This window comes from Pempheris klunzingeri, chromosome 5 (assembly GCF_042242105.1).
Source record: "Pempheris klunzingeri isolate RE-2024b chromosome 5, fPemKlu1.hap1, whole genome shotgun sequence".
Classification (NCBI taxonomy): domain Eukaryota; kingdom Metazoa; phylum Chordata; class Actinopteri; order Acropomatiformes; family Pempheridae; genus Pempheris; species Pempheris klunzingeri.
The window spans coordinates 20,676,943-20,688,504 of record NC_092016.1 but is presented as its reverse complement, the minus strand read 5'-3'; the positions used below and the strand labels follow the sequence as shown (position 1 = coordinate 20,688,504).

Below are 11,562 nucleotides of genomic sequence, written 5' to 3'. Positions count from 1 at the left end.
AAGTCAAGTGGTGACCAAAATCATCAGGATTCATCCTCTGGGCACGATGGATATCTATACCAAAAGCTTTGGAAATCCATCCAATAGTTGTTTAGGGTTCTTCAGCCTGAACCACAGTTGCGGATCAATCAGCAGACCAACATGCTATACTGTTTAGCCGTGCTAACTTAATTATCCAAATTACCCAATGTGTTTTGAGGTCAGGGTGTGTACATTTTCTGAGTAAATCTGTCAAGAAAAGCATCACACACATAGAAATGACTTTATATTGCATCCTTTTTTGATAGTGGAATGTGAGGCTGACCCAACATTTGGCAACATGTGTTTCTTTTTACACAATTACTCCAAAATAGCTGGTAGCTTATCCATTACAGTGTATTTACCAAGAATATACTGTGAAATTTGACACAAGAACAGGCTTAAAGGCTACCTTGTGAACTTCTCCATGTTCTAATGAGCACTTTGTGTTTGAAAGCAGCTTCTGGTGCACTGGGCTAGAAGAAGATATTGCACAGTAATATAATGCCAAAGAAAGACAATTTCCTTTCTGGACATCAAAACACTTCAGTAATATGCAGCAGAGTCTCATCTTAATGCTTCTTCTATCAAGTAATAACAATGGATATTGGGTCCAGAGGGGAGGACTTCTCAGCATCACGCAATAGCCGTCCATTCTAAAGAAGCTGAGAGTGCCTGGCTCAGGCATTTCAGATCAAAGTGGTGATAGTTCATCAGCACATACCACGAAATATTTGCTTGATAGCAGCGGGCAGATTTGCCAGATCACTGCATAATAAGAAAAATTCCTTCCTACCAGTTTGAACTCCTCTGGATGCGAGAGGTCATATGAAGCAATGAAGTGCATTAAGATTTGAGAGAAGAGGGCGGACATTCTTGATTTCCTTTGGTGCTAAACACAGGGAATTGTTTTTATGCCGTGAAAGAAGTGTGAATATTTTAGTTTAATTTACAGGGTTTCTGCTGCACATAATGATGGTATCAACGGGAAAGGATCATTGACCTCATTTATTATTACCACTCCAATTGAAGCTGGGTAGTGCTAATAAAGACTGAAAAATGTTATGCCTGACAACACCAGTGTTGAGAAAATCAAGGGCGAATGAGGACACATGAGAGCTGGAAAACGTCATAGTTTGCTGTAAAGCCATTGATGCGGAGATCCAAATAAACTAATAAGCTTCATATGCATCTGCTTTCTTCATTTTAGAAAAGCTAGCGTGAGTCTTATGGCTGTAGTCAGGGGCAGTAGAACTAGTTTCTGGGAGGGGGTGCTGTAAATGCTGTAAACTAACCGATTGAGGCAGTGGTAGACCAGCAACGTGCACGTTCTGCGAGGTAAAATTACTGTTGTTGGAGCCTAGTGGATTTGAAGAAAGCATCAGACTTCACATATGCATGTGCACATGACATGAGGGAACAGGCTTATCATTTCAGACAGTCAGACAGGCTATGGAAGCCCATGCTAGCGTGGGTTCTCTCCGGGTACTCCGGCTTCCTCCCACAATCCAAAGACATGCACATTAGGTTAATTGGTAACTCTAAATTGCCCGTAGGTGTGAGTGTGAGAGTGAAAGGTTGTCTGTCTGTCTCTGTCTCTGTATGTGGCCCTGCGATTGGCTGCGATTGGCTGGCGACCAGTTCAGGGTGTACCCCGCCTCTCGCCCGAAGTCAGCTGGGACAGGCTCCAGCTCCCCCCGCGACCCTGACAGATAAGCGGTATAGAAAATGGATGGATGGATGGATAGTTATGAGATATATGCACTCAGAACCACAAATGTGGGCCTTGAGGTGCAAGTCAAGGATTACCAAAGTCATTAGAGTACATCATCTGGGGACCATAAATGCCTACAAAAGTTTGTACCAATCCATCGATGTTAAGATATTTCACAAATTAAGTGAAAACAAAAAAAAAGTGGGGGTGCAAGAGGAAAAGTAACAGGAACCAAAGTTATCATCTTCTGGCGAAAATTTCACGGAAATTTGGTTGCAGAGATATTTCAGTCTGGACCAATGTGGTAGACTGACTGACAGACATTTCCTAAAACAGTTCTCTCAGCCACTGCTGGAACGGCCATGTGCAATATAAGTCAGCGGTATATTTAACATAATATGTGAAGAAACCCAAATGCCTCCTGAGGCCAACATCAAGAAATGAAAGCACATTTCCTTTGTGGCGTGACTCCACGGCTCAACAAACCAGCAAGCCTCACTATTTCATTATTTGCAAAGATAAGTGAGGCTCACCTGTGTTATGAGAAGAAGATTCAAACTGGACTGGACAGAGCAGGCAGCCTCTGTGCATTCCAGTCCAATAAGGGAAGCAGGGAACCATGGTGAGCTCCGATCATGGGAGCAAACCTTCCATGTAGACATGTGAGAAACATCACAAGGCAGACTGCTCCGTTCTCAGGGAAGGGCCTTTTGCTTGTCAGCGGGGTTTGAAATGTGGGGGCGGTTGGAATCGAAACGCAGCAGCCATATGTAGACACTGCGCTACCCCTTCCATATGGGAATATTTACATGCCTTCTTTGTTGTTAGAACATCAAAGCAGAGGAGATCCATTTGAGTTGATTTTATGACACATTTTAGCAAATTTGCAGGGGGGAACTTTAAATGCCTTGTAAAACCTGTTCCACAGCATGCAAGACCACCCCATTAAGTCTGATATCCCACATGAATATAGAGGAAACCTGACTTAAAAGTGTAGGTGTAGCTTCAGAGTGTGAAGGGAATGTGTGTTTGCGAATGGTGGTGAATGTCAGAAATCCATAAATTAATCTGAGAGGTGATCATCTACGTGTACTTCAAAAACAGATGCACAGGAAGCGAAACAAAAGCAGAACACCATAAATTTATTGTGGAAAAAAAAGCAACGTTGGGAGGAAAAGTCTATCCTGGCACATTGTTCATCTTTATATTACAAAAAGGAGAAAAAGGCTACAAATCTTGATAATTTATACAAATACAACAACTTTCAAAAAATAAATCTTTAATTTAGTAAACGCTCTGTGAACACGTTTCTGCAATAACCCACTGCTTGAGATCCCTGAGCAGAGACACAGAGTGAAACACTTCTTTTTTTTTTTTCCTCAATCAATAACAATTATCAGTGTTTGTTCAGAAACACTTTATATACACAGGAGAAATGAGCACGCTGTTTGACTACGGGGTGGGTGAGGAATGAATGTGAGCTGTGATGTTATCTCTGTGAGCACATCACTAGTGACTATCACAAGAAACAGAACCGTGTTGACACCATTGTGACTACAACAAGTGACAAAAGTATATTCAGATTTTTCATCCCTCTATTTATGGGTGCAGGACAATTTATCCATAATGTGTAATGAGCCACTCAGCTGTACTCGGACATCATATCTGCTAACTTCCTTCATTTTACATGTAAAAAAAAAACGCAGTGCCAGCTGGTTCTGTTGCCAAGGTAACACAAAGCAATAACTCACCATGTATAAACTAAGGACACAGATAGTTCAGGTGGTTTGTGGCCAATAACAAAGAAATGATCACAAATATTGTACATATTCTCACTTCTGGAAAGGTGCTGTTTCACTTCTTGTATGCTGACATCAACAAACAAACAATGTTAATTACACAGAATATATACAAAATGAGACCTTAAGACTGAGTTTTGACAATATGGGAAAATACGTCATGTAACAAACCAAACTTGCTCGGCTCCCACTTTAAGTCTGGCTACTTTTTTGCTGCATGTTTTTTTTCTTTCTTTCTGTATACTATACACAATGTAGGTATATATTAGGATTCATTTGTACAAACACAATGAAATTAGTTTTATTCCAACACAAACATAGGCATTAAAACGTTTCCCTCAGACGTGCTTTGTCTGTGCATTGCTCTGTGGTGAAAAGGAGTGCATCGGCATAGCTTTTGTATTTGGTTAGAAGAACTCTTTCATCTGTTTTAGCTCGGCACACTCGTTTGCAAAAAGCGTCAGGGGAGACGGCGTAACTGAAACTACCGTACCTGCCTCTTTGTTGTCTGTGACTTCCACGGGAAGGTAGCTTAATATTTCCATTTATAGCTTCTTACTGTTGTCGACAAATAAGTTACCATGGTGACGTGAATTCTTTGCGAGTGCAGAACAAAAAGCAGTAGTGGTAAAAAAAAAAAAAAAAAAAAATGCCACCTGTGTGCTCCTGTGCACGGCTAAAGAAGATTCACACCTTTTATTATAAGGCATTACAATGTGAAAGGACTCTCATTTGCTTTGCTTTGGAGTTCTCTTGCCAAAACTTACTGTGTTTGGCAAAAACCCATCCTTAGTGGAGCTTTTAGAGGCTACTGTTGTGCTGAGATGGCTACCAAATTAAATTCCCTTTTTCAAGTTTTCACCAAATATCAGGACATCAGGACACGATGATGCTCATTTTCACATCTTCATTATCAAGCGCGTGTAATCTCATTAGCAAAACAAAGTGACCCACTGAAGATGTGAATGGGGATCTGAGGGATTTAAACTTGATTTTGGATGCAATCCAATTCTTCATATTGCCTCATTTTCTTCATTATCAAGATGGAACATCTGATCAAGCCAATAATTTTATGAAAGCGATGGAAAACACCCTCAGTGCAGTGCTATGATATTCTTTTCTCTCTTCTATAGTTTATGTCACACTGCTCAGGGACAGATTTCACCTCTTTGAACTACATTTGCTTATTTAAAAACCTCTAATTAATCACAAATGTTGAAGGATGTACCTATCTCACTTCAAGTTCAAGTGCTTTAGTTATTTAAAAAAAAAAAAAAAAAGCATGGTTCCTGTGAGAGCACTAATTCTGAAGAAAGTTCTAAAGAGTCCAAATACCACGTAGCCGCCTGCCAAACTGTGAGCAATGCTTCTGAAGAAAGCTGCTGGCCTGAGGTGTATGCAGAGCTCATGAGTCATTAGGAGGGCTGTGCGGCACAGTCATGGCCTCTCTGAGCAAACATCCTCCCTGAGTCTCCTCCATCTCTCCTGGATGAGAAGAGCGAATTGGGAACTTGTAGGCCGTCCTTTTCCCCCCAGGTCTGGCGTACAGATGGCAGGTAGGCGGACGGGGTGAGCTCAGGGGCTTGTGGTCCTCAGGCCCTGTTTCTCCATGATGTTCCACAGCTTACGCAAGTTTGACTGGGTGATGGAGTCATCCGGTTTTAGTTGAAGTGCTCGGAGGTAATTGGCTTCAGCTTCTTGCAGCTTCCCGTTGAGGTGAAGGATTGCCCCCAGGTTCATCAAGGCAGCAGGATACTGAAACCAAAAGAGAGTTCTTAGTCATTTTAGGACGAGATCAGTTTCAAAGCTTTGTTCCAAACATGTGCTGTCTTTCTGTCCAAGAATAGCAACCCAACACTCTACACTGAGAAGTAGGTACAATGAGTATACACACAGTGAGTCAGCTACTGAGAAACAGCAAGAGTGAGCCAACAAACCGACTGTAACAGTTACTCACCACCAAAGGTTTGTTAAGACTGAGGAACTATTTTATGAAAAATTTAAATTTTACAGAGGCTGTGGATGTTTGGTGAGATGAATAATGCAAAGGAAGACAGTCTAGTCACTCTTTGGGGGTATACATATTTAACAAGGAATGGAATTTGACCAGAAATGTTTCATATCACTGAGCCACATCCAGTGAATTGTTGCCCGGGCAACTCCAAACAGACAAACTTTAAACACTGAGAGTTGGAGTTTTAAAACACTACAAAATAAGAATTTTATTACAAAACCGAGGAAAATGTCTGAGTGACTGAACACAAAGTGCTACAATAAACAATTATTTCGACATTTAAATGACACTGAAAAACATTAGGTCATATTGCGAGGCGGTGCAGCAGCAGGCGCTAACATGTTATTGGATCCTGTTTGTCGGACCGTGCTTGGAGTTTGGTGACCATGCTGCTTTGCATGTCCCTGTGTCTTGTGCGCGACACAGATGTCAGTGGAAACACCACTTTAAAGTGGGTCGAGATGAATATACTGTATATTCCTGCTTGTGCTAAGGGGCAACATCATCATCGCTGCAACAGGCGGGTGAGTCATGACGACATAAGTACAGGAAAAGTGTCTGGGGTGCAATCACGGTAGGACCATGAAGTATCCAGGCCAAGGGAGGGGCCACATCTGATCTCCATTTTAGTTGGAAGTGTGGAAAAGATGTCTAATCCTGTAGAGAAGCTACTGTTTTTACTGCTTGAGACTATTGTAATTTTTGTAATTGTGACTCCTAGGAAACAAGGAATGTTCAAATAAAACAGTCTTAGTAAAAATGGCCAATCACGTGTTTTTACTGCACTGTTTATGACTTTTTCCTATAATTATCACCTCATACATCATTGTCACATGGAATGGCACATGATTATGGCATCTCGACATTTACTGATGTACTGTAGACCACAGCCCTTCATTTCTTTCTCATGGTAATTCTCAGAGCGCTCAGGTCTTTGAACGAGAGAATAGCGTTTTTCTATAAATGTGACGAGAAATCCGCAAAATGTTATGAGAAATGCGAACCATTAACAACAACAGCGGTGCTAAAGAAAAACAAGATTAGCATAAAAAAAGCATATGAAAACTATGACAGCATATAAAATAGCTTATAAAAGGAGAAAGGCCCTCTTCATGCACTGCACGGTTTATAAATAAAACATTTTGATCCAATTCAGTTACTGGGTTTATCTTTACAATAATAAATACTTAAATAAAATACTCTACAATGTAGAGTGAAGAAAAGATGACTTTTTTAACCTAAATGATTGCCATACATGTATTATAGAGAGTCTGAACGTCATATTTTGTATATTTAGGGGTTAGTCATCCATATTTTGACACTACCTTCTCAGAAGGGTTACCAAACACAGACACTCTCAGGTTGTGAGGTCATTTATCTTGCTTTGTTCACACTGTAGAGTAAAATGCCCTCCTTTGCTCGACCGTTCCACCCATGTCTACTACACTCACAGAACTCTGAAAACATCTTGCTGTTTTTCCAGTGTCAAGGTGGAATGAGTGATGCTCCATGCATGAGAATTTCAATAAGAACAATATGTCCTATGGCACTGCTTTTCTCATAGGGAGGATAAAATTGATAAATAAATCAAAGAGGCTCTGGAATAATGCGATTGTCCCTTAGAGAGGAGTCACATCGTCCCTCAACACACATAAAATATGCTACGGATGCCTTGGGCCGAAGTAAAGGCTGGCATGACCAACACCTCAACTACTGCTTACTAATTCCAAATGTGCAGCATTAAAATTACTAGACACCAATTCACCACTCTCCCTGCATATTGTGCAATTACGTTAATCCCCTAGAAAAACAATATTTTCTCTCTGTGTTTCAATTCCTTTTCACAGGAGCAGCCAGAGTTCTTGACTTTAATGGTTGGGGTAATTCTGAGGCTGTTTGCACTATAAATTACCTTCAGTTTGACCCACCATTTGAAGGTCAAACCGCAAAATAACGCTGGGGGATCAATTTGCAAGTTAGGGATTTTTACTACTCAGAATAATGCGAGGCAAAATATAACAGTTTATACATGTGGACATAGTTGAAAGTGACAGTGAAGGGGCCACACATAAATACTGCATCAACAAATTGTAGGTGACAAGTAGGTGCATATTGGAAAATTTGTGTTAATACTATTTAGTGGAGTTGGTGATCCAGTGTTAAGCGAACTACAATTATCCCTAAGCCTCAGTTAGTGTACCAAAAAATGCCACACATAAGAATTCCAAATACTTTTCTCTTGATTGAGACACACCAAAAATCTTATATATATCTTTATAGGAGAGTTATCATTTGAGAAAAAGTGCAGAACCCAGCAGGCGGTCTCTGCTATGCCTAATCATAAACTAACCTAAACCTGAGCCCAACTGTGGAGGGCACCACTCTATCTGATGGGGACTAACACTGGCTCACTTAGTCAAGCTGGAGGCAAAGATAACAGAAACAGTAATTTATTCATGACATATTGGGAGCAACTTTGGTGGATGATAACATATCTGGAATAGAATTAATCTACAGATGCTCCAAAAGGCCAAAGTGGGGCCTGCAACAGATTGGGTAAGGCTTGTTTTTAGCTAAGATAATTGCCTTTTGCTCTCTTGTGTCAAATGGAAGCAGTTGTTGATGTTTTCCGGCCCCTACCGGCCGGTTAGGAGGAGGCAGTGATGGTATAAAACAGTCAACACAATAGTTCATTTGAAACACACACGTTCACACACATGATCCCCTCTAGGTTCACTTCTGGTGCAGATAATGATGTTAAATGCAAAGGGGTGAGGTCTTCTGGCCTCGGTCTCTTTTTACCAGGTACGTCAGTCCATAAGGTCACATGGCTTAAAATAAATTGAGCCTCTGGAGGCAATAAATGAAAGAATGACAATGGCCAACTAATACCCTGCCAGCCATGCAGAAAAACACCTATTATACATCTACACATGTACGCATGTGTGGATTGCTGGCAAACGTACGCAGGCATGTTTCAGTGACAGTTCAAGCTTCTTGTATCGTTCTCCTTAGCCCATGGCAATATAGTGAATTTGTGTTTTCACATTCTGTAACACAATGGATTAGAAATGACAAAGGTTGTCTGCAAGGCCTATAGGGAGCAAGCGTTGAACAAGAGTCAAACACAGAGTAGGCTTCAGATGGATGAGAGGTTGGTGAAGATGTGTAACCACAGTTGTGGGTTTTGAAGATAGAAATTGAAAACTTTTTTCCAGTTCTTGGAGAGACCAATCTAGATAGAAAGTGTGTGAGAAGCTGAGCCTCATATCTGCACTGAAAGCCCTCTGAGACGGTTCGAGATAGATAGTAAAGAGTATTGTAACATAAGAACTTCACAAAGGCTCCTGAGTAGAAAATCAACTGGTGTCCTTCTTGGTGCAGCTGCAGCAGAGACTCGAAAGATCTTTTTCTCTCTGTACATGCAGAACTTATCAATTCCTGAGTTTAGTCTGCTTCCTCCACTCTCCCCTGTAGGCTCCTGCCTTTCCTCACCCAAGCCGTTCTCCCCCTACTTCATACAGCTAATGCTTTTGTGATTTATACCCCTACTCCTGCATTCTTCCTCACCTTTGCAACACTTGCAACACTCTGCAAAATGTTCCCTTGTCAAAAGGTTTCATTTTTTCCCCATTTCCTGCCGCTCTGTAACCTCTCTGCCTCCCTACCCTTCCCAAAACTGGCATGTAGCAGCAGAGGCACCGCCAGATGTGGAGCATATTAGTCTAGGCCGTAAAGCAACATATGCTGTAAAGGCTGCGAGAGTCAAAAGTGAAGCTAGGTCGGCGAATGACCTGACCATAATGACTTCAGATAAGCATTTAGGTAAAGAATATCTACATGGAATGAGAAATGTTCAAAGGCCAGATGTCATAGGGTGTAGAGATCGACCAAAGCAAACCAAGCATCCTATAGGATTTAGCTCGTCTAGATACAGGGAATTGTAGGACTTGGGGTCTAAATCCTTTGAATGGAAGGAATTGTCCTCTCTCACTCAGAGCGAGCAAACATATGTGCTTAATATAAAACAGCAGTGCCTCTGGAGAGCGAAGAGTCAAGCCGCTGTAAAGCATGAAATGACAAATGAAGATGGACAGGGTACATGGCTTAAGTCAAGTCGCATCGGAAAGAACAAAGGATTATGGCAAAGAAGATGGATGAAGATGCTAAATTATAATTGTGCCCCAGCTGTAAGCAATGCAGATGGCAAAAGGCATCTAAGCAAACGTGACCACACAGTTGCAAAAAAAAAGTGCCTTTGTGTCTGGATGCGGACATCAAATGCGTGTTTGTACACTTGCAGATGCCAAGAAACAGTTGTGAAAGTTACATGGATGTGGCCCCAAAATAGAACTGTAAGGCACACATACATCCTCAGCTTGTTTTTACAGAAGTGCATATCCATCAGGGGGCAGTCTTCTCTATGGTCAACCCTGTCTCCTCACGATAACTCCCACGTGCAAGGGCTAGAAGTTCTCTACACCTCATTCTCATATCATGCTGCCATTTATCAACTAAAAGCTAACAGGCCATATGCCAACAGTGCTGCCCGCTGCTTATTCTTTGTCTGATAGGTCACAGATGACAGGAAACTGAACAAACAGTGATCTGCAAGTGAAACCGTACACTTAGTTTGTTCTTGAGGGCCATTGTGGCTTGAAAGGTTTCTATCAACCTATGAGTCACACACTATCATATCAAAAATCCAAACTGCGCCCTCGAGATTTCCAAACGACTACGACTAACCCCAAAGGTTCTGCAAACTTCTATAAATAGAGACAAAAGTGAGCGGTGATTAGACGTAATGAAGAGGAGTTTGTGCTACTTACCGACGAGAATTCGTGCAAACATTCCCACAGATCACCTTAAACCTAATGGTTCTCTTACATTATTTATGTATGTGTTTGAACTGAGGCAATGAGAAAAAATATTTTTCTTACATCTGGGTTTAATTAGATGGTGAAAATACACAATTCTTTGGCAAAAGCTGAACACTACATCGGCAGTGAGAACAACAAAGAGGATAGGAGCTCAATTTCATGGTTTCTGCGGAAATCTTAAATTTTATCCTTTTGTTATGCTCAAGCTTTTGTTTGTCTTTTTGTTTGTCATTGTTTGTATATATCACACTGGGGTTTGTATGCTTGCAAAACCAAATTTTTCTGTATAACATTGTCCAGATATCATTAATCCTGAACTGATTTCTTCTAATCAAGACACAGGAACAAACAAGGTGACCACATGCCAAACATATTTTGCTCCTTCTGCGGCCCTCACTTACACAACTCGACCCCTCCTGCCAAAGCTCTCAAAGACTGGACCCCATTCATTTTCAAGATGTCAAAGTCCCCTGACAGAGTGTTATTATCATTATTCTTTTCAATCTACTTACCCTGGGCTCTCCTTTAAAGTTGGTGATGGATGCTACACAAACAAACCTCTGAGCCTAGTAAAAACCTAGCCTTCATTTTTCTGACATCCGCTGACAAAGAAAGCCGTTGTGACGGAGCAGACTGGGCAGTAATAATATTGGAAAGTGACCCAGATTGTGATTGCACAGTGTCCATCAGGGCAGTAATAGTAATGGGGATGATTAGCTAGCCATGCTTGTACTCACGTTGGGTCTCAGGCTCGCTGCTTGTCCGTAATACTTCTCGGCTGCCTCATTTAGGCTGGCTTGTCTGAAAATGGAAAACAGAGACAGGCAATCATTATTCATCTTTATTGCTCCTGACTTCGGATGAGGCCTTGAACTCAGCGTGTTTACTGGTGCTCAGGGGTCACTGGGAAAATAACAGGAGGGAACAGCATGAGGGATTAGAAAAGCCGATCTGATCACCGTTAGCTCTCTCATTCGATAGCATCTTTCATCCGATAACATCTGTGCTGAGCAGTGCACAGCAAACGTTTTCTACTCTAATTGAACTTTCAGGTCAGGACATTTGGCTTATTGGGTGCAACAACAACAAGCACCCAACAAACCGAGGCTGATATCGGAATATTCACTGTAAATTTCT

The 11,562-nt window shown here is 41.4% G+C and overlaps 1 protein-coding gene across 1 annotated transcript in view; it reads right to left on the bottom strand.

The window, feature by feature from the left end:
- Positions 1-4,278: 4,278 nt before the first annotated feature.
- The window catches only part of tmtc2b (transmembrane O-mannosyltransferase targeting cadherins 2b), an 87,853-nt gene continuing 80,569 nt past the window's right edge, over positions 4,279-11,562 (bottom strand). Inside the window, exons 11-12 of the mRNA XM_070831038.1 lie at positions 11,163-11,226; positions 4,279-5,286 (exon numbers count right to left, since the gene is read on the bottom strand). Of these exons, the coding sequence (XP_070687139.1) occupies positions 5,107-5,286; positions 11,163-11,226 (244 nt within the window). The 3' untranslated portion in view covers positions 4,279-5,106. The remainder of the gene's footprint in view (positions 5,287-11,162; positions 11,227-11,562) is intronic.